A 23030-nucleotide genomic window follows, 5' to 3' on the forward strand; every position below is an offset into this window, starting at 1 on the left:
TCGTCAGCTCCGACGGCCCCTGTGCCGGGCGGGGACCAACCCCAGGTCCTCCACGTCCCAGGTGAGCACTGGGCCACCGAATTTAAAAACCAAACCAAACCAAACCAGAGCCATTACTCCTCCATCAGCTTGCTCTGTGTCCCCAGTGGCTACTGCGAACACGCAAAGGTTAGAGATATAAAAATAGGTGGGCTTTTTAAATATATGTATATCTACGCTTGTTAAAGAAGCATCTGAATGCAGGGTATCACTATTCTTCACCCATCCGCAGGGGTGATGGTGATGGGGTGACAGACCAAGGGACAGTCCCTCAGCGGGGGGGGCTGAGAACGGTCCTGTCGTGACCTGAGTGGTCCCTGGGCCGGGGCTGGGGTGTCCCCCGGGGGCTGTCGCTTTGATTCCCTGCTGGCCCGAGGCAATTTGTTACACGGTTAATGGGTATTTGAAGCTGAGTGAAGTTATTTGTTGTCCCTGATGGGGCTGAGTGTCATTGCCTTGGGTGACATTAATGCCTCACCTGTACGGAAACAAGGACCGCCGCTTCCTTAGCGTGCGTCTAACTGATTAGTGAGGTGCCTGCCACTTTTAACAACCTCAGCCTTGGTTTTTAACACCTTAAAAACTGCATTTAAGAAATTTGGCCTCCCCCAAGCGACAGTAGGGAGATGCTGCTGGCATCAAGGGCTTGGCCGGGGGTATTTGGCGATGGGTTGGCACCAGCAAGCGATGGAGCACCTGGGAGAGAGCAAGTGCCAGACCCCAGCTGGGGGCCCCGTCTTGCCACCGAGACGTGACACGATGGCAAAGGGTGAAAAGTGAGTAAACTTGGGTTTTCTGCAGAAGAAAAGCGAGCCACCCACGCGCCAGGAAATCTCTCCTCTCCGTGTGGGTGGTGGAGGCCCCAAGATGAGTTATCTCTAAAGGGCGACTCTGGGGATACCTAGAGATCTTCATCAGTGTGGATTCAGCGCGCGCCGAGGAGGAAATATCAGCGTCGCCAGCTGGGGTTTTGGGTTTTTGTGTTGTTTTTTTCAAAGCTCTTTTTTAGCAGCTCATTTTAAAATCAGTTAGAAAATAGGAGCCTCCGCCCCGCCAGGTCGTCCCTCCATGGACCTGTTCCCACGGCCGTCACGCCACCCAGCCCCTCCTGGGAAGGTTTTACCCTTTATCCCTCCCGCTCCCCCATGGGACGCTCGTGGGAGGGGATGGCAGGAGCAGGGGGCAGGAGCCCAACACAGGGGCTTCTCTTTAAGGCTATTTGATGGAAAATAACTGGGCACAGGCAGTCTGAACCTGACCCTGCGCTGGCATGGGGCATCCCTTTAGCCATTCCCACCAGCTGCCCCAGCTCAAACCTCCGCTCCTCACCGGGGCTCGGCTATAATCACTCATAGCAAAACTAAGAGCCCAGGATGATAAAATCAAGGCACTTGCAAGCAAAAATTGCACCCGGTGCATCCCTGTGAGCATCCTCAGAGCTCACACCCATGCCCAGCTTCCCTGGGATGCTCTTGGCCATTGAGCAGGAGCAGTGCTTGCAGGCAGGCGGGACACTTGCGAAGCGAGGAGGGATGCACGATGAGTTATAGCTAACACGTATCTACCATATATAACGATGTGAAACTCCTACACCCACGCGAGCTCCTTCTCCACTCGCAGGGGGGCTGACATTTAAGCTGTAGATGCTCCCGCCCGGCTGGCGGCACAGCTGGCGGGGACACACCTGTACCGCAGCTGAAAAAATCACTACCCCAAGGGGGGGGGGGAGCAGTAAGAAATTAGCATTAATTAGGGGTAAACACACAGGTAAAAACTCCATCGTGCTCATAATGCAGTGTCATATGCCACTCCAAAAAGCGCTCCGCTCTTTTTTACGGAGTGGTGTACGGCACAGTGTTATGAGATGAGGAACTAAATATATATATATTTACTCTATATATAAAAACTTAAGCCTGGCAGAGATTTTTGCCTGGACAGAGAACAGCTGGCTCCAGCTCAGCTCATAAGAAAATGAGATGAAGGAGGAAAGGGGGGAAAAAAAACCCCCAACCTCAGCCCTGAGTGTTTGTATTTCCACCAGCTACAAGGTTTCTCCAGCTGATCTGCCTCACAGTGCAGCTTGCTCCAGCTGACTTCTTAACCAGCTGCTTCGTATCAAAGCCAAAGGCTTTTCCATATGCCACAGAAAGCCTAACAAGAGGCAGAGCAGGCTGCATTAAAGGATAACCAGAGAGTTATTTGCCATAAAGGCAGGCAGAGGAGCCCCAGCTGCAGGGAGATGGTCCCTGCTGCTGGAGGGAAACGTCCCGCGCTGCTGCGTGACATGGAAAAGGTTTCCCAAAGCGAGGAAGTGCTGCCAGGTCTCCCAAAACTGCAGGCAGGTGGACAGGCAGCTGTGGAGCCTGGGCACGCAGCACCGCAGCCTGTGGGGATGCATTGGTGGGGGCAGGTTTGCTGCCGGCAGCCTGGAGAAGAGCAAGACCCCGATGCGAGACCCAGGAGGAGCAGATAAACAAACAGTGTAAGTGAACTGCCCGAAGTGACACATTGGCTGGGCTCGACGCCCCTCCTGCCGTCACAGGCTTTTCTGTGGCGCACTTGGATTTATGAAACCAACCCAACAAGTGTTTCCAGGCCCTCTGCACGCAGAGCATCCTGCGATCCCGCCTCGCTGGGCGGCCGCCTTCGCCTCTGCGACCCCCAGGCCAGAGCAAAGCCTACGGAAACCAAGCCACCCGTCCCTGCGTGCGGCGAACCCAGCGTCCCCGCTCTTCCTCGGCATCCTGGGCTGTATCGGCAGCCTGGGCTTAGCTCAGCTCACCTACCCAACCCCTGGCTGGTTTTCAGGTTGAAAAATTTAAGTAGAGGAAAAATACAGCGAGAAGCAGAGAGATTTATGAAAGTCTGTTATTTGTCTCCCTCCTGTGGATAGACGCACAAATAAAATTAATGCCCTCACCTCCCCCTGGGGCTCTGCTGATGAAATGTCCTCTCTTGGCTCCGTGTCACAGGATTATAAACCAGGGCACTGCACGAGCGCGACCGCGAGCAGCGTCGGGATAACGGCACGCTGCGAAGGGCTTGGGAGCGCCACCGAAGCATGCACCGTAGCCGTGCTGCAGCGCCAGCCCGCCAGGGGCAAAGCCCCGTGGGTATTTGTTCCCTGAGATCCATCGGCAGCCAGAGCGGCTCGAGCGAAGGCAGCAATAAGCTGTGGTACAACTTTCTGCCCCAAGATGGGGCGGGGAGGAGGGGAGGTTTTGCTCCTCGCAGTTGCAGAAGAGGATGGGGAAGTCAGGTCAGGCCCAGTGAAGAAGCCATCCCAAGCGAGCAAGCTGTGACTCCAGAGAGGTCACAGAGACTAGTTTTAGCTGCAAGTCTCAGCTTAGCAATGCTGGAAGATGCAGAGAAAGAAAGAAGTCACTCCATGGCAAGGGGAGCTCAAGAGGTGCCATCCATCCCCCACAGCACCCTTCTATATTTCTTTGGAGTTGGTGTAATTCAGGTAACTCAAGTTATTTTGACATTCAACATTTAACAAATTAGCTACACCGTCAAGCTAACCTCGTGCAAACTCAAGTGGGGGACGCGCGTAGGCAGCAGCGATTCAGTGCGTTGGCGTATAACCACTGTAATTAAGAAACACATAAAAGTAGATAAAAAGGAATAGGGAGCACATTTAAAGGAATGCTTTCCTGGCCTTTTCCCAGAGTATTTCCACAACGTTTGGCCACAGCGAGGGAAAACAAAACCTCACAACAACCAGAAAAGAGCCCTTTCAATTCCAGTAAGGAGATAATTGCCGCTTGGTTTTCCCCTTCTAATAATTATGTTGTGGCTGGTCAGAAGGGAATTCAACGGACAGGGCGAGGGTGATTTCAGTCCTAGCTAACGTAGATCTAATCTGTGAACCACGGTTTCTTTCAACCTAGAAGCTCCTGGGAGACGGGGAAGAGGAGGGCTGCGACTGCAGGAGCCCCAAGCCTCGAACTGCGCTGGGAGCGCTGTCGCTCACCCGCACGTTTGCCTTGTCACCGACTCAAAGCAGCTTTTCCTCCTATTATTTACCTGCAGGGGCTTTTCTGGGAGAAGCGACCTGCAGAACGCTCGTCCCCCTCACACCTACCGAGCAGTGTTTCCCCTGATCAGGTGTAGAAACCTACCCCCAGTCACGCTCTCGTAGCCCGCATTACAGGCCATTTCCCTTCCCGTTGCTGCCGTCCCTTCTCTCTGAAGAGGCACCGGAGTCTTCCCCGATGGTGGGGTCTCGGTCCAGAGTTCCATGCCCCTTTCCAACAGCTCGCTCCTCCCGGAAGGCTCTGTTCGCCGTTCTGCAGAGCCCGAGCCTGAACTCGGCGCTGACCTTGCCGCCGGGTCAGGGCGGCCGGCTTCCCAAGGCCCCTTCGGCACGAGTGATTTACGGGCCTCTTCAAAAAGCCCCGGGGAGGCCGAAAGCAAGGACACTACCTTTTACCAGCTTTCCCCCTGCAATACACAATATTATGACAACCGTCTCCAGCACGCCCATGCCTCTCAAACTGGACACGTTAAATGAACAAGTCATTTCAGTGTGATTTTTTTTTTTTTCCACAAAAGCATAGGAAGATGCACGTTGTCATTCCTGAAGTTAACGCTAACAACGTTTATTTTTAAAACAAGTCATTAAAAAGCATTTCACATCAATAAAACGCCAGTCCTCGGTCACTGTGCAAATGAGACGCTCATTTTCGTGACCGTTTGTGTTCTATAAGCAACACAACAAGTCTGTTCCGAAGGAACTTTATCTCCTTTGCATATGACTTGCAAAATAATTCCTTCAGCCTTTTGCGCAGAGCTCCCAGAGAAGGCAGGCTGTGGCAGCTGGGGATGTTTAACATGCTCTCAAAGAACTCTTTCCACAGTTCGGCATTGGCAAGCCTGCAAAGGAACGAGAATACATGCAAAAAAAGTCTAAATTTGAGCTGTTAAAACACTATTTCCCGTATTCGCCCCGCTCGCTCCCCAGCCAGAGGCTGGAGCAACTGCAGACAGCGCTGTAACACCACGCGGCTTCCGCTGTGGCACGCTGCTTAGCGAACCAGTGGGATTTTTCCTCGTTAGCTGTCGTTTCCTCCTTCCAGGCAGCAAAGTAGCTGAGGAGGCTGTGCAATTCGCCACTCGCGCCGCTGAAATGCTTCCTGTGCTTAAGGCGGTGAATTCTACGACGCCGTTCCCACGCGCCGAACCCAGTTTTTCGGGCATCAAGAAGCACGTGCAGGCAACGCTGAAAGCTGTGGCAAACTAACCTCAAACCGACCTGGTGTAATGACACATCTTTCTAGACAAGGGAAGGTTTCGAGAAGATTTTTGGACACCAACCTTCTGAAGGCTCCCTCAGGCTTCCAGATACCGTTTTCATTCTTCACTTGCATGTAGGTACCAAAGAGCATGCAGTAAACCGTTGCTGCGATGCCGAAGTAGTCCGTCTAAACAAAGTATAAACAAGTTTCATATTAGAAATTTACGGAGACCACTAAAAATCAGCTGAAAAAACACACTCTATGGAGCCAGTACGGCAAGGTGTGGAAGAAGAGGGTTCAGGATCGCGTTTTTAAAGCAATAAGCCGAAGCTACCACTCCAGTGCAAAAGCCTAATGTTTCTCTACTCCATTTGTTCGCGCCAGATGCACGCCCTGAGCTCCGAACGCTCGGGCTGTCTATGCAACCTCATACCTGGTAGTTCCACGGTTTCTGCGTCAGCATTTCAATACACTGAAATCCGGAGGTTTCACACTTTGCAGTAAACGCCGTTCCTTCGGGAAAGAGCGTCATGTCTATACTCTGGCCCAAGTCAATGAGCGTCAAGCCGTGAGAGAGGCCATCTATGTCACATGTATCGTTGTCCAGAAACCTTCAGCCACGGAGACAAGAAGCGATCGTGTAAGTATCAAGGCTTAGGGATCGAGATATGCTGGCATCTCAGGGAGCAAAGGGAAATACTTGCCTTTCTCCAAGTATGAAATTGTCAGGTTTAATGTCCCCATGAATGATTTTGCAGCTGTGGAGCTCTTCCACCATATAAAGAATTTTTACAGCGAAGTAGATGACAAGTGCTTGAGGCATCACCTTTTCAGGAAGCTTTTTGTAAATGTTTATGGCATTCTGTAAACCAAAAGATAGCAAAGAACCATCAGCTACACAGAAACAACTTGATATGGATTACAGGTCTGTGTTGGTAAACACAGAATATGTTCACAACGAAGGTCCACGAAGGGCAGAGTAGAGGAGACATCTGTACCTTGTAATACAATAGCACTCCAAAAAGAATACAGATGTTCCAGAGCATCAGCTGATTACACTTACTAGCAATGTTCCGTAGTTGTAGAGCTCACCAACCAAAATGCTTCCATTTTGAAAGAAATGAGCAGAATAAAAGTGGATGTAGAGATGGCGTATACTTGGATCGAGCCTTTCTACCAGCTGTGTTGCTATGTAGAACTCCCAAGGGTTGGCAGGCTTCTGGACCTGTAACCAAGAAGTTGATTTGCTAGGAAAATCTATTAGCATTAAAGCACAAGTTCTTCTCAGGTTGGGGTTTTTTGTTTGGTTTTTTATTTTGCTGGCAGACTGGGCATTTTTCCTCCTGACCAAATAAAATACAGCGATGACCAAATAAATCTACAGCAATTAACCTCAGGTCAATACACTCAACGATTAATCCTCTTGAATCAAGACTTCAATTACACGCCACAATTGCATTCTGGCTCGTGCGCTCTTTTGTGTTATTTCAAATGTCAGTTTTTCTGCAACGTTGATATTTCTGCTGGCAACAGACATTTTCCGTGAGAGAGAAAGCTTTTGAAGTCAAAAGAGCAAAACCATTCCGATTCCTTCCCCTACTATTTCCCCTGCTACATCGAATACCTGATGCTCAAAAAAACCCCGTTAAGTCACCTTTGCATGCTAGAAAGCTAGAAAGTTAATGTGTTACACTAAAAAGATTTTTGCTGAAAGATTAAACGCTGCAGAAGAGATCCACAAAAAGATTCCAGGGGTAGGAAGAAAGATCCGGTGTGGAGAGGCTAAGGGGGGGTGCGTGTGCGTCAGCTCAAACACATCACCACGTTTCAGCCAGACTCTAGTAACCCTGCACGTGCCCTCCCAGCCAGCAGCAGATGCAGGGACGCATGACCTAGTACAACCCTGCTGGGCTAAGCCGAGCTCGCAGTCGCACAGACTTTCCTCTTGGCAGCGGTTCTGATGTAAACACATGCTATCATCTGTTGCTCATTCCTGCACCGAGGCAGCCCAGAAGGCAGAGCAGAGAGGGAACTGCTCAGTCTACAGCCGCCATCGAGACAAGTGTGTTTTATTAATACCAGAGAGGTATCACCCGGCAAAGCCTACGTAACAGGCAGCTGCCACCGCACAGGCTGGCTGCATGAAGTGTGAAAGTGCTTGTGGAAAGCTAGCGGGCGTGTATCCGGAACGGAGCGTGGCCCTTTTGGGGCGATCTAGCAACAAGAGCAGTTTATCACCAATCCACACACATTTTCACTTGCTATGGACGAAAAGCACAGGTAGCTGCCTTTGTTCAGCTGAGAAAGACAGCCCGGCTGTAATGCTTACTCCTTAGGATACTTGTGACCACTTGATAAGAGATGAAGAGGCAAGCCAAGTCAAGAGGATAAATAACTTCCCATGCAGAATGAATCAGATGTCACAGGATTCAGTCTAAACGTGGCTTTGGGGATAGACCAATAAGCTTTGCTTTGTATTTATGAACAAGAAAACTCAGCAGAACCCACCCAGGGTAGGTGTCTTTACTATAAGACTCCACAATTTTCCAGCAGAGCTATTGTGAATTACCTTGAATATTACTTTCTGGTTGTTTCTTGGGTTACTTGCATCCAGAATGGAAGCCTGATAGACTTGAGCAAAAGCTCCTTCTCCAACCAAGCAGTCCACATGGAATGAGCTGGAACCTTTAAGAGATGAACAACATTAAGCCCAGCTTACAAACTTCACAGAAAAGAGATATCACCACTCGGATGAGGAAAAAAAAAAAAAAAAAAAGAGATAAAAGCAAGCACCAGCCACGTACAAGTTACTGGTTTAACCCCAATGCTGGCTTTTCTCTACAGGTCTCTTCCTGCTGGCCAGCCTTTCCACAGAAGAGAGCCTTGAGAACAAGAGTGCTGTAAAGTGCCACATACTAAAAAAAAAATTAAAAAATCAATGTTTCTGTTTTAGTCTGACTCCCTGGAAGTAATCAAATTCCAAAGTGCATGCCTTAAAAAAAGCAAACACTAATGTTTAAGTCATACAACTATGTTGCAATTACTGTCATACAGATTTTGTTGACACAGGACTGCTGCTATTCTATACAAAGTTTGAGAGTTGTGTCACAGATTACTAGGAAGGGAAAACTGCCTACTCAGAATGCCTAATCAAAAACTTGTGGCTTATGCTACAAAAGGCAAACAAAAAACCAGGTCTAATTTCAAATCTGGGGTTTAGATAATCTAGAAGCTCTCTGGATATATGCGCAAGTAAACTGAATTAGAAAAAAATACTTTAGAGGTTCCCAGAAAATCTTCAACAAATGCTTGAAAATGAAATGTTTGAAGCAGCTCTTACCCAGTGGGAGTTCAGCCTTCAGTCTGATGGATGGAAGGGTAGATTTCCATTCAAAGTAGTTGGCATAGGTGTGGAGTGGTTTAGGAAGCTCTGATAAGAATTTGCAAATCAATTCCTTATCCCAAGGGTTCTCAACAAGGACTTTGTGGAAAGAAGAAAAATATTTAAGCTATAAAAGTGTCATTTCAAAGAGGTAACATAAGCTTATACTTGAATGATTACTGCTGATTTAAAAAAAAATCCAACCACCCAACCGAACACCACCAAAGTCAGAGGGCAAAGTTAAGTATTCCTCAATTCTGCCAATCCAGTTTTTATACCTATGTGTCTTCCCTGTCAAAGTTGCCCAGAATGACAGATGTTTCTGAAGTATTTGAGCCTCAGCTAGCGAAGAACCCTTAGGCACTCCTGGGTAGTTCTGTACTTCAGAATACCTTTAGCATCAGGTAATACATGTACGACCCACACTTGTCTTTCCCTGTATCACTTGTACATAACGCAGCGATCTCCTTGCAGGAGCCACAAGGCAGTCTGCTCCCTGCAGCCACCACCTCCACGCTGGAACAAAGCGCTGCCGCAAGAACTTGACGCCGCTCTGGCCTCAGACTTGATGGAAGAAAAGGGTAGGCAATGCTCTGTACCTGCGGCTCTAGCACTCCGGGCTGTCCTGTCTTGCCCAGCTCCAGGCGGCTTTTCATGGGGAGTTTTGTCCACCCCAACGGACAAGGAATATTCAGTTCTGCTCGTGCCAGTCTGCTCGCGTAACCTTTGAGAAGCAGCTGTAGCAAGTCCTTGAATTCCATTTCCTTGTTTCAAGACATTTCCTTGAAACTCCCCTTGTTCTGCAACATGTTTAAGAGCAGGGCTACATATTTAAAACAAATTATTATTAATTGACAGTACTGCCATGGTATTTCTGCATCTTCAGTAAGCAAAAATGTGTCAGATGTCTGCGCTTGCAACTTTGGCCATAATCGATGTTAAGATGAATAAAACTGACATTTCTTAAGAGAATAAGATCTGGTCATAACATGCTACCCATAGACTTTCAAGGTCATTGGCCAACAAGTCCAACCCATATTGAAAAGAAAGCAGTAGTTTTACACCACCCCCCACCCTTAAAACTTTCTGGATCGCAAACTTAATTTATCTGTGTCAGAAAAGTTAAATCGTAGCAGCATTTTCAGGGGCATTATCACCATAACCAGGTTCACTTAACGCTGCAAAGTGCCGAGATGCACGCTAAGCGGAGTCAGCCTGACACAAATACGTCAGCTCCAGATTTACTTGGAAAACTTGACTCAAGAGCGGCATAGCTAGACCTGCCTGCTGCGGCATAGATTTGCCTACTGCTCTCAAGCCTTGAAAACTCTCAGCAAGTCACGACATACCTTAGCTTCTTCGTTTTTGTCTGCTTGTGCAGTTCTTCAGAGTACTCCAAATCCATTTGTGGCAAGTCATCCTCACAGGCTGAACAAAGGGAGCAGCAACGATAGCAAGTGTTTATTTCCCCCAAAGGCAAGCACGTTTAGAGTATTCTTACCAAGACAAGGAGGCTAAGTCACACTGAAGCTGCGAAAATTGCTAAGCTATCAGAAGAGCTAGAACTGAACAAGCCTATTTTAAAAATATATAAGGAAAGGCAACAGGTTGATTTCTTTCGGGAGTGTATTCCAAGACTAAAGAGGGGCAGACAAGCATAAAGGTGCCTCCCAAAGAAGGTGGTACCAGGACTTCAGTCAGTTTTTGTGACTATTTACAACCCCTTGGAACAGTTCAAACCAGCACTTCCACAGCACAAAGTCTCTTGTCCCTTGCCACCCTCTCTTATCCCCCCGCAGTTAAAAATCCTTGGAAGGCTCATGTGCTGGCCAGCCCATGCTCCCAGCTGCTGTTCTTGCACAGAGTTTGTACCCAGAGGTGGCAGCAGCGGGAGCCGTACCCATGCAGCATTTGGCAAGGCCTGCGAGGTAACTAGGGCAGAGAAATGGAGTTTAGTACCGAATTAGCTGCTCTCAAGCAGAAGCATTCGTTATTTTACCTTTGTCCTCCAAAGGTTGTCGCGGATGTGCCGACAGGTAACTAAACGGCGTTGATACAAGCTGGGCAGCTCGTGCAAAGTCTCTTGTGTTGTTTGGGCTGGGAGCTAATGTTTTATTACTACTTTGTACATTCCACACCGTATAATCATCCCTCAAGAACTCCGGTGTCCCTGTTTCTTCCTACACAGGAAAAAAAATATAAGAAGATTTAAAACTAAGCCAAACCTCTCCTGCCAGAGCTGCACTGTAACCTACTAGCAGCCTCCGGAGTCAGTTTCAGTAGTGTTGAGTCTGCCTGTGTCAAAGTTAGAAAAATACGGAACAGCAATATAACCTAAATCACAGGTTTGCAGTTCTGTAACAGAGCTGAATGTTGGAATAATCAATATCACTGCAAAATGCTCGACAACGAAAAGTTGCCGTAAGAGTCTGAAAAAGCCCATCTCATCACTTGGTGATCACTTACATCCAAGCAGCCTGAATTCTGTGCATCTCCTTGGCTATGAAAACTGTTAGGTGGTTATTAGAACATTAAGTGTCTCTTGCTCAGCGTCCTTCCTCCCCCAAACAGATGACAAATCTACACACCCACCGCAGCCGGATTTGTGCTAGATTAGAGGTCTCCATTACTAAGCTCCTAGAAGCTTTGTGAAAGTTAACTGGAAAAGTTCATCCCATTGGCAGGAAGTGGGAAAGGGTATCTAGACTTGAGCTAGGTATCATTCGTAAGAATGTTGCAGGATTGGGATAGAACAAAGGTAAATGCAGCCACCTCCGGTATCCCCTATAACTACGTAACCCATTTTCAAGGCTAATTCTTGTGATAAGACAAAACAACTCACTTCTGTACCCGCTGTACAGTCAGTCAGGGGACGTTCTCCAATCGTTCTGGGCTCTTCTGGCTTGTTTTTATGCTGTGGGATCCTGACAAAACAGGTAGTTTAGAATAGCTTTTCCCCAGAAACTTTCCCAGGCAGACTGATCATAACAAAGACTTGTGGCTTTTAATTTTTTTTTAATGGATTTTTTTAAAAGAACCCATTTGCAGATACTCAAAGAAGTTGCGGTAGATCAAAGAAACGAGCTACCCACAGTCATCCAGAAAATTAAGCATCTCAAGCACACTGTCCAAACAGGAAAGTTGCGCAATTCCACAGAAAAGCAACTACAGCTTTCTCATGCCACTTCCACACAGCTGCTAGTGATTGTATTCAGGCCAACCCTGATACAGCAAATACAGCCACGGCAAAATTATATGGAATAGAATCAATCCTATACGTAATTCTTAATAAAGTGAACTCAGATGTTCCTTTTTCCCCTCCTTACCCGCTGTTCTCTTTTTCATTCTCATCTTCAAAGATGGAAAATGCAGGCGTGACAGGGGCAACAACAGTAGCTTTCAGACTTCCATCAGGCTCTTAAAAATAGAAGATAACCAACATTATCTTCACCCAACGAAGATGACAGACGGCCTCATTTTCTCCCCTAACCAGGCAACTGATGCTCATGGCTACGTCTAGCTAGACCAGAAGCACCCTCAGAACTGCCACTCAATTAATCTCTCCCATAAGCTCTTGGAAATGGGGAAGATTTTTCCATCTCAAAACCAGGACTGGCAGGAGTACAGAAGCCTTCTTGGCTGCATCTGACCACTTGTGAAATCTCTCTGTGCTCACTCTTGTAAGTGACTGCTGCTGTCTGGTCTGCAATTTTAACTGTTACGCTAAGATGGTGATTCAAATGCTAACACCCAGCCGGCAAAACGGTTTAGGAAAAGCTTTACTCATGTGAAGTACCAGCTGTGCCCTTTTCAAAGTTAGGGTTTAAATACCAGAGAAATCTCTACAGGGAAGCTACACGTTTAATACACACATTAACAGGCGTGCTAACAGTAAAGTGATTCTGCTGTTCCCAGACTGTGCATAAAAATTTAGAACCCATCAGTAAACTAAATTCTTTATCAGGAAAGAAGTGGCTTTGTCACTCTGCACCTAATCAAACAGCCACCTGCCTCAAAATTCCAAGGACCAGTGGGAGGGGTAAACAGGAAATAAAGGAGTGAAATATCATGGAGTGAAACAATAAGTAGTACTTACCACTTTTTCTGCAAAAGACTTCAAATTGCTCCTTGCTTTCTTCAAGAGGAGATAATTCAGGCAAGATTGGTGTTTGAAACATATCCAAGAGAAATCCTAAACAAAGAAATAAAAACCACAAGAAAATCACCCCCAGTAAAAGAAATTTTCAGAGGTTCTTCCATTGTGTAGTGGTCAAATCAAATGCCGATTAATTGTTATCAATTGTCAAGTGCCAATAACCACTTATTCCTTCATATTGCATTCAAACACTCCAGACAGCTGAACAAACACAGGAAGATCCGACTTGGCCAACGCATACTTGTTGGCGCCATGGCCTTCGCCCTGCTCCAAGATGAGATTTCAACTTCTCCTAAAGGAGTAAATTCTCCTTTTTCTGCATAGTTATTTGGAAGACTAATAAATATCACAAGCTCTTCTTTAATTATTATTTTTACAGCTATATATTCAGCTGCAGCTGTTTGCTACATGGTAGCAGTTAACAGGTTTTCTATCAAAACAGAAGAACATGGCAGAAGAGTACAAAAAGGATAAAACAGTATCAGGATATTGTTGCTCCACATCTGACATCAGAAATACAATTGCAATTTCCCTGTTAGGATTTTGGAAGTGCAATGTTTAGAACTGACAATGTCCTTTAAATAATCAAAGAGCTTGTGCATGAGTTACCCTTGCTTCATCTTTGGGGGAAGCTCAATGTCAGCCAGAGGTAACTTATTAACTTCCTAACATTCTTCCACATTAGTCGTTGCAGGTCATCACCTCAGAAACAGGAGTCCCTGGCAGTACTGACACAAGCAGCTCAGAAAACATGCTGCCCAAAGAAGCCTGGCTGGTGACTTCTCCAGGAGTTTACAGGATGTGGCTCTGGGATGTTATTAATTAAAGCATCTACTTCTGGTCAAAAGCTTTGGGTCATCCAAGCAATCGCAAGAGAAAAGTACAAATTTGATTTTATTTTCCTCTTTGAATGGTGCACATGCCCATCACTAGATAGCCTCCTTGTAGATTTGGCTCCACTAGAATTACCGGGCAAGACCCCACGAACTCCAGTGCAACTAGCACATTATTCCAGCTGCTTACCCAACGCTTCCTTCGTGTGAACCGTAGGCGACGGTTGCACTTTGAACGGCGTTGCCTGCATTGCTCCTCCCAGTGAGGTGTTTGGGGTAGCTTGAGAAGCGTTTCCAGAAGCAAAGGAAGAATTTCCGACTCTAGATGCTACAAACGAGAACAGTGAGATCATTCCTGAAGTAGCCTGGGATTGTTTACATTTCAGTAGTGAGGAAAACATTAGTAAGAGGAGTAAACAAGATGAGTAGCAGAACGACAACCCAGAATTTTGGGAGAGCAGATTTTGGCTTGTTCAGAGATCTGCTTGGCAGGTCCCCAAGGGAGACTGCCCTGAAGGGCAAGAGGGACCTTGGGCAGCTGGGTGGCCTCCGAGGACTCCATCCTCAATTCACAGGAACGATCTATTCTGACACAGAAAGTCAAGCAGGCAGGAAGCCACCAAGGACAAACAGTGAACTCCAGACCGAGCTCAAACAAAAAGGAGTTGCACAGAAGGTGGAAACAGGGACTGGCCACATGGAAGGGATATAGAGACATTGCCCAAATGTGCAGGAGTGGAGGCAGGAAAGTCAGAGAGCTTAGCTAGGGTTGGAACTAGTAGCCACATGCTATTGAGCCCCAGCCAATAACAGTCATACCAATAGCATCAGTCTTTATCAAAACTTGGCTTATTACCTTCTTTCACATCCACAGAAGTAGCTAGTCCAGTGGATCTCTTGTTAGGGTGCCTTCAAAAGAGAGATGAAGAACATAAGATTGAAATAAGAGCTACCATTTAAACTCCAGCCTCAGTTCAGGACTCAGCAGTACTACCCTCTAAGCAGTTGAGGCCTTTCCCGGTCTAAAACAAAGGAAACATCCCAGACAGGCAGCAGCTAGTGTTCCTATTTTTTCCCCCATGAACGACTCTGAAGTCACACAAACGAAGCAAGTGAGAGATCCTTTAGAATGTTATTAGATACTGCCCCCCAGAGAGCTTCTCATACAGTTGCCAATAAGTATAAAACCTCAAAGGCAGTGGAGTCCTTTAAAAAGGCTAAAATGCTGGCATTAAATACTCTTTTTGGACACAGTTTGCCTCCGAGTAACTCCCATAATATGAGTGAAAGATAACTGGTTCCATTTCCTCGTCGGCCAAGCCTATGCAGCCGCGCTTGCTTTGCCAACCTAGGTTTCTCCCTCTGCCCCCCAGTTCTGTTTCCTGTATTAGCCAAGTCCCACAAGCAAGAGTGCAGAAGACAAATACAAGCGCTTTTGTTCTTCTCTAGAGACCTTTGCGGCCAAGATGTAATGTATGGGACCTGCATGAGCTAAGCATGTCCTGTTGTTTATTTTAGGTATGCCAGGGACAGCAACACTGAATAATTACTTCAGTTACACACTGGATTTCCTCATAGTTATTGCAACGAAAATACAGGGTGAAAGGAATTAAGAACTGAAATGAGGACTGTAAGTTATATAGGTTTGATTTACGTCTACATATTGGTTTCCACAGGCTACTTCAGATTTTTTTTTCAGAGGAATGAGAGGACTTTTAATTGATTCTCAGCTGAAGTGTAGATGTGGAAGACCGCAGAATTTGCAGAGTAAGAATTAGCCTGTTTATACGTACTGTTCTCCAACACTCCAGTTAAGAGCTGAGTCAGGACGTGCCCGTTCCTGAGCCAAAACATTGAACGGAGGGTGCACAGAACTGTTCTGGAGCTCTCCAAGCTCAGGCTGAGTTTTGACGACATCCTTCTTAAATGTTACTTCCCACAGGGAGGTTGATGTCATCCGGTGACCTGCGGGTTTCACTGACTGCAGTTTAAGAGCAGCGGATGATAAAGTACTTGATTGAGGCTGGTCTGGCACCAGGGTGTTTTGCAGATCTGAATTTTGACAAGATGCTGTCCAGTTTTGCTGTAAAGCTGCACTGGGTGTCACACGTGGATGCACCTTTAGAAACAAAAAAAAGCTTTTTACACTCAACCCCCCCAAGTACAGCCATTGCCATTTCCCCGTTTATTTCTGCATAACGAGAACAGTTTTTCATGCATAAGAGAACTTTTACATGCGACTAAAACTAAATCGCGGAGAAGCAAAAACAAATCTTTGGGATTAAAAATTAAAGTGTATTTCATCAAGTATTTGAAGTTATGCCAGATATCTATGCTAGCCAGGTATTGCAGCCTGAACTTCCAGATTCAGTTAACAACTTACTCTGGTTACTGTCTAAAGTATGGTTAAATTTTGTGAGATAGAACCTTAGAATCATACAATCATTTTGGTTGGAAAAGACCTTTAAGATCAAGTCCAACCGTTAACCCAGCACTGCCAAGCCCACCACTAAACCATGTCCCTAAGCACCACCTCTACACGTCTTTTAAACACCCCCAGGGATGGCAACTCCCCCATCTCTCTGGGCAGCCTGTGCCAGGGCCTGACCGCTCTTTCAGTAAGGAAATTTTCCCTCATATCCAACCTAACCCTCCCCTGACACAGCTTGAGGCCGTTTCCTCTCGTCCTGTCACTGGTGACTTGGGAGCAGAGACCAGCCCCCCCCTCACTCCAGCCCCTCTCAGGCAGCTGCAGAGAGCGAGAAGGGCTCCCCTCAGCCCCCCCTTCTCCAGGCTAAACCCCCCCAGCTCCCTCAGCCACCCCCCAGCACACTTGTGCTCCAGACCCTGCCCCAGCCCCGCTGCCCTTCTCTGGACACGCTCCAGCCCCTCAAGGCCCTTCTTGTCCCGAGGGGCCCAAACCTGAGCCCAGCATTCGAGGTGGGGCCTCCCCAGGGCCGAGCACAGGGGCCCCATCCCTGCCCGGCTCCTGCTGGCCACACCAGTGCTGACACAAGCCCGGGGGCTGGTGGCCTCCTTGGCCACCCGGGCACTGCTGGCTCATGCCCAGCCGGCTGTCAGCCAGCACCCCCAGGGCCTTCTCCGCCGGGCACTTCCCAGCCCCTCTGCCCCAGGCCTGGGGCGCTGCCTGGGGTTGGTGTGACCCAAGGGCAGGACCCAGCACTGGGCCTTGTTAAACCTCACACAACTGGCCTCGGCCCATGGATCCAGCCTGTCCCGGTCCCTCTGCAGAGCCATCCTGCCCTCCAGCAGATCGACACTCCCACCCAGCTTGGTGTTATCTGCAAACTCACTTAGGGTGCACTCGATCCCCTCGTCCAGATCATTGATAAAGGTATTAAACACAACTGGCCCCAACACCGAGCCCTGGGGAACAGCAGTTGTGACCGGCCACCAGCTGGGTGAGTGCATGAAGACTGCTCCTACTGATCATAGCACATACTTACCACTGTCTTATTTGGTTCAGCTGATGTTGCAGATTCTGGTTCCAGTCTAGTTTCCTCCAAGCTTTTGGTGAGCTGGGTGAGCTGTTCCAGCTTCTGCTGCAGGGCTTGCAGTTCAAGGACAGCAGACTCTTTTTTCCTTATGGAGTCTTTCTCTTCTTCTTCTAAGGATTAAACAATGATGTCAAGTGAAACAGTTAATCAGTATCCAAATGAGTTTCTCAACACAGACATTACAAGCTGCTTGAATTTAAAATTTAGATATATACAGTCTGTGCAACTGCAGGACGATCTTCAGATGTCGAGGCATAAGTTTGGGAGAAGGAGGTATTTCTTACAGGACTTGGTGTCTAACCCCTCAGTCCTGATCCCTCACGGGAGGGCTACACAGCACTATCTCAGCACTGGCCTGGCAACCAGCAGCAGCCCTAGTGCTTTTTAGCAGAGTTCACAGGGTAGCCTACCTCTCACCTGGTGTGTACTTGTGGTGCCAGACGCAACCACTTGTTTTAAAAACGCATTAGCATCTCCCCTCCCACTGAATCTCTCCTTTTTCCACTGACTGCAATTGATCCATTTCTTCCTTTACCAAATGAGATAACTACTTCTTTCATCCAGCAACTTTCCTCCCCCCATAAATGTCACACATACACAACTAACCCACTTCTAAGCAGCTGCTCTTTATTTGCACTCAGTTTTTGTTTTGCTTCTCTGAGACTTGTCTATTTGAAAGTCCCCCTGCTTCTCCAAAACGTCATCATTCAGAGGTAACACCTTTGTTTGCTAATTATGAACTTCGCCTGGACCCCATCCCAGCTACAAGCATGCCACCACTGTCTACACAAGGGGTGTCCCACAGCTACATTTGCCAAGAAGGCAAAGTGAAGACAGCATCACTCTTTGCTGCAGCATGCCTTTGATTGACATGGGCCACGGACAAAGCACGGCATCATGTATATGACAGTTTAAAGCATACCCTGAGTTCTCCCCGATTACAGCCTACCGACAGGAACCAAGATACTCTCAATCTTGAATTACAGGCTGCAGAGAGCCACAGCTAGAGCTCACATCAGGGAACTAGTACTGCAAAGAGCTGCTCACACCTTCCTCCCGTTTCCTCAGAAGAAATGCCACCCTCTGTATGAAAATCTAGGCTTGAAAAGGACAAACTCAAGGGATGAGCTTAAACAGTAACTATCAATGCCAGTCATTTGGCATGTTACCCGTTGCTTCCAAGCTCACCCCACCCTGTTTCCATACGGGGAGGCTAACTTGGGCTTTGAGAAAGTTTTCAGGCTTCAGGAGAGAGGTTGAAAAGAAATGAATGCAGCCAAGTACTAGTTTTCCAAGAATATGAGAATGTTTCTGAAATAGCTCGATGGAAAGAGAAGAATACCCCATTCTTGCTGTCTTCTGAGGCGCTCGTATTTCTTGAAGTATCTCTTGGCTCTTAGCTCCTCAAATGACAGTTCAGAGCCTTCACACATGAGCAGGTTTTTATCATACATTGCGATCTGCTCACATTCAACAACAGTAGACGACGACTTAGGAAGAACTTCAGATTTGGAGAGGTAGGTAACATACTTTCTGTGAGAAAAAAATAAGAAAAGGCTCTATTCAAGTTTATTGGACTTATTCTGGGAGCATGTTAGTTTTCCCACAGTGTGACTTTAAAAAAGACCCCACACACTTACACTTCTTCTCTTCCACCAGAAGAGCATGACTGAGTACCAGCAGGATCAGGACCCTAAAGCAGAGCAGGGGAAATAAAAAAATTAAAAGAATTCCAATATTATAGTTAACCATCCATTTTGACAAGACCAGCAACCATGAAGCCCCTAATATTTAATTCCGACTGAAGAGGTGACAATTCAGACCGTGAGCATGGCAAGAACAGATCGGAAAGAGCTCCACAAGTCATCAGAGCCTGGGGAAGTTCATCCTGAAGAATCAATCAGCATACAACAGTTTGCCATAGTCTCCGAGAGCTTTTGGAAGATGAACAAGATCCCAGAGAACAAAGACAGACATGCGTAGCTCTGGAAACTGCAGTCCAGAAGGATGCTGGAACTGGCTGAACAGGTAGTTTCTATTCCAAAAAGCGAGAATGTAAGTTATGGATCACTTGGGTTTGTTAAGAACAGACTGGGTGGCCTCTTGCTGTTTCTTTGACAAACTATCCAGCCTCAGGGGGAAGGAACAGGCAGCCAGCATAGTAAGGTTTAAGCTCTATTCCATCATCCAAGACACCTTTCAGTGTTTGCAGGGAATACTAGAGAGAGACAAGCGCTTTAGAAAAAACAACCAAGCTGAGAAAGGCTACATCAGTTTCCTACCCACAGTCTTTCACAGCCTTTAATTTCACTCCCCATTCACCTTTCATCTGACTGCGCCAGAAAGGCTGTGAGGAATCGTAACTAGCTTTGCCAAACCTCAGAAGAGCGAGGCTGCTGCATTCCGGTACTTAAAAACCAAACCTCTTGTAACTCAGCTTTTTTTTGTTGTAGTTTTACTGTGGGGGAGGGGGTGACAGAAGATAACTACAGGGTGGTGGGATTTGGACTGTAAAGGTAACTCAAGACCTCCACAAACTATGAGCAGAACCTCAGCTGGAACTTGTTAGAGACTGACCTGGCAAGCTACAGAGGGGCTCGTGAACTGCGATAAAGTCGTCTATCTCCTAGTTATTTCCCAGCTCAGACTGACTTCTGCAGGAAGGCACCATCCCACTGAGGACCAGCCAGAAACTTCTCTTCTTCCTCTGGCATTCTCTTTTATTCATTCTTAAAGAGCGTATTTAAGAACTAACTCAAATTTCACACCATTCAGTGTAGGCAATCTCCAAGAAGCATGACCAGCACAGAATCTATCAATAATATTCCTCCAAAGAATGCTAACCAGCTGGATGGATCGCTCTTTGGCAGTGATTCTGGAAACATATCAGGTGACTAAAAACTGTGTCCCATTGCTTCCCAACTGAGATATTTCTAAGAAGATGTGATGCTTACAGCATAAAAAGATCAGTGATGTTTGAGACAAACTATACTAACTATATCTGGTATATCTTATTCAGTCAAGCTCATCGATCTACACTTTGTGGGGAAAAACGTGGAGTCCTCACAATGTCTATGTTGCTTATTAATAGTCACATACCTGATTTTTGCAAGTGTATGCCGAGTCATTAAGATTTGAAACACCTTTTCGAGGAACCATTTGATTCACAGCATGAGAAGTTTGAAGTGGTTTTATAACAGCAGCACCTGGGGCAGGTAATATAGGTTTGCATTAATAAGTAGAAATAATTTTTTCATTTATGAATTTTTAATAAATTTAAGCATTGTAAATTAATACCTTTTTCTGAATACACTCCCCTTAAGAATTTTAAATACAGCCAGGAAAAAATAAAAATCAGTTTCTACAGGAAACTGGTTTTCTTTAGTGACAAAACTCACGGATCAAGGTAAAAGATGCATTTAATTGAGCTACAGGTTACAGGCAGATACCTTTGGCCTCACCTTGCAAAGGAGGATTCCGAGGATCATAATTCTGCAGCCAGCTAAATTGCAAGAAATATCAGTTATTATCGTTAAGTCATCTGTCCCTCATTCCTCCCCACCCGCCAGGAACATCTGCTTTCCTTGTACAGTTATCGACACCAGGAAACGTGACACTACGGAGTCCAGCTTAGTTACAGGACAGTTATTACTGTATATGGACATATCCTGTTGGCTTCACATTCACAAACATAAAAAAGCCTGCAATAGGCAGCAGTACATGGAAATTGGGTTCTTTTTTTTTATCATCACCAGAGGAAAAACATCATGAGAAGCACCATCTCTAGTGCTTTTAACAGCTAAACACTAAACTCCAACAGGCACCTGCTCTCAGCTAAGTACTGCATGATAAACACTAGAAACTAGATATATGTAGTATTGCAAACACATCCCTAAGGTGGACTAAAAAATCCAGCTCAGATCAGGAACTGACATCCGATTCCACTGCGGTTCCAGCTATGGCCACAAACCAAAATCAAGGAGGGCCCAAATCAAGCAGCAGCAGAAGTATGCATTCAACTGGCAGTGTCAACAGAAGCAGAGGCAGCTACAGGGTGAGCTACAGCCAATTAATACACTCTGGAAAGCATACAGGTGTCCCTAACTTGAAAAGCCGAGTGTCATTAACACAGTCAGCTTGCTCGAGCTCCCAAGTAGTGAAGCTCATGTGTAGTGTTTCCAGGGTAGGCTGCCTGAAGCAGGTCAGGCTGTCCATCTTCAGAGTTTGAATCCACTTAACAGAGACTAAACAGGAAACGAATCAATTCAGTGAAGGTATTTTCTTTCTGGGCCCTACTTAAGACACTGTAGCACAGTTTTTCTCAATACACCCTCCGAAACATCCAACAAATATTAAGGAGCAAAGAAGTATTTTTAAGCTTACATCCGCCTTTCACAAAAATAACCGCTGATTTACTTCTGCTACAGCACAGGGCATGTGCACACAAGAAAAAAAATTAACCATGCACTATTCGAGTAACTCAACAAGGAAAAGACACATCAGAATTACCAGTACAGCTGTTGCAAGTTCTCTCGTGGCTGTGCCTGGTTGTGAAGTCCTTTTTGAAGGACAGCTCCCGCACACTGCACATTGCCTTCCTTTACAAGCTGCTGAGCCCAAGCAACATAGAAGTTGGATGACTTTACTCCAATTCCCTGCCCATACATGTAGTCAAAATACTGGCAAGGAGAAGTTATGAACTCTGCCTGCATAAGATAAAGTTGCATAAGCCATAAGCACTTTCAAAAACATTTAAGGGAAAAAAACCAAACTCCAATAACAATTTCTCAGTTACCATTCTAAGAAAGCATTGTTTTCTAGAGATAAAACCAGCTAGTAAATAAGATACCTCTCACAAGCTAAACAGCTTAATAACACAGCTTTAAAAAAAAATATGCTATCCTTCAGCAAGACTGAGAAGTTCTCAGAGCTGCTACAGAGCACAGTACATATGAATTCCACAGCACACCCCCGAGGGCTCCTTTTCCTCCCACAGCTCTTTGCAATCACGGAACTACAGAATAATAGGACGGCTTTGGATTTTTAGGCTAGCTTAATTCCCCAAAAAGCATATACCTACCAGCTTAATGCAGCAGTTAACAAATCTTGGATCATCGTGGTACCTCTTGTCGCTTACGAATATCTTCACAAGCTGCTCCAGGAGATTGGGCAAGCGGTTTTGTTTTTCTTGAAGGGGAAGACATCCTTCTATCCACTGCACGTACCTGAAACGCACTCAAGCAAGTTAAAAGCCTGTCGTACCTCAGCAGCGATACTGACATCTGAACCACGGGTGTACTGACCTGTCCCACGGGTCCAGCGGGTCAGTGCCTTGGTAATTCTGTATCTGGGCCTCGTAGCTCCTGCAAGGCAAAGGGAAGGTTTGGGCCGGGGGGGGAAGAAGGAGGGAAATCCTTTGGGTGGAGTCCCAGGCAGGGAAAGGCCCAGAGCTGGAGCTCAGCACCGCCCGCCCCCTCCGAGGCGTTAGCATCCCCTCAGGCCCAGCAGGCAAGCCTCCCCTCAGGACCGGTAGGGGCGAAGACCAAGGCCGAGGCCTACACCGCTCCCTCTCCCCTCAGCTCCCCTCAGCTCCCCCCGCCCCGGCGCCCCCGCTCACCGCGCGGTCCCGTCCATCTCCCGCCCGCCCTCACCAACCGCTACCGACGATTCAAACCCGCCGCGCAGGCGTGCCGGCAGCCCGCCTCGCCCTCCCATTGGCCGGTCCGTCTCGCCCTCCCATTGGCCGGTCCGTTCCGCCACCACCCCAATCACCAAGAAAGGCCCGCCTCCCCGTCGGCCCATTGGGTGGGGCGGGCGGCGCGGCCCCGCCCCCTGCCCCGGGCTGCCCCGGGCGGAGCTCGC

The 23030-nt window shown here is 47.1% G+C and overlaps 1 protein-coding gene across 1 annotated transcript in view; it reads right to left on the reverse strand.

Annotated features, from left to right (window-relative positions):
• Positions 1-4612: 4612 nt before the first annotated feature.
• Positions 4613-23030, reverse strand: part of BUB1 (BUB1 mitotic checkpoint serine/threonine kinase) — a 34300-nt gene continuing 15882 nt past the window's right edge. The window contains exons 18-41 of the mRNA XM_064445559.1: positions 22472-22531; positions 22249-22393; positions 21678-21874; positions 20630-20670; positions 20268-20374; positions 18809-18861; positions 18511-18701; positions 17118-17278; positions 15444-15769; positions 14507-14559; positions 13841-13978; positions 12758-12853; positions 11988-12078; positions 11504-11585; positions 10661-10841; positions 10011-10089; positions 9261-9484; positions 8620-8760; positions 7849-7964; positions 6343-6504; positions 5984-6141; positions 5713-5890; positions 5359-5465; positions 4613-4917 (exon numbers count right to left, since the gene is read on the reverse strand). Of these exons, the coding sequence (XP_064301629.1) occupies positions 4722-4917; positions 5359-5465; positions 5713-5890; positions 5984-6141; positions 6343-6504; positions 7849-7964; positions 8620-8760; positions 9261-9484; positions 10011-10089; positions 10661-10841; positions 11504-11585; positions 11988-12078; positions 12758-12853; positions 13841-13978; positions 14507-14559; positions 15444-15769; positions 17118-17278; positions 18511-18701; positions 18809-18861; positions 20268-20374; positions 20630-20670; positions 21678-21874; positions 22249-22393; positions 22472-22531 (3283 nt within the window). The 3' untranslated portion in view covers positions 4613-4721. The remainder of the gene's footprint in view (positions 4918-5358; positions 5466-5712; positions 5891-5983; positions 6142-6342; positions 6505-7848; positions 7965-8619; positions 8761-9260; positions 9485-10010; positions 10090-10660; positions 10842-11503; positions 11586-11987; positions 12079-12757; positions 12854-13840; positions 13979-14506; positions 14560-15443; positions 15770-17117; positions 17279-18510; positions 18702-18808; positions 18862-20267; positions 20375-20629; positions 20671-21677; positions 21875-22248; positions 22394-22471; positions 22532-23030) is intronic.

The sequence above is a fragment of the Phalacrocorax carbo genome, chromosome 3 (genome assembly GCF_963921805.1).
Source record: "Phalacrocorax carbo chromosome 3, bPhaCar2.1, whole genome shotgun sequence".
NCBI classification, from domain to species: domain Eukaryota; kingdom Metazoa; phylum Chordata; class Aves; order Suliformes; family Phalacrocoracidae; genus Phalacrocorax; species Phalacrocorax carbo.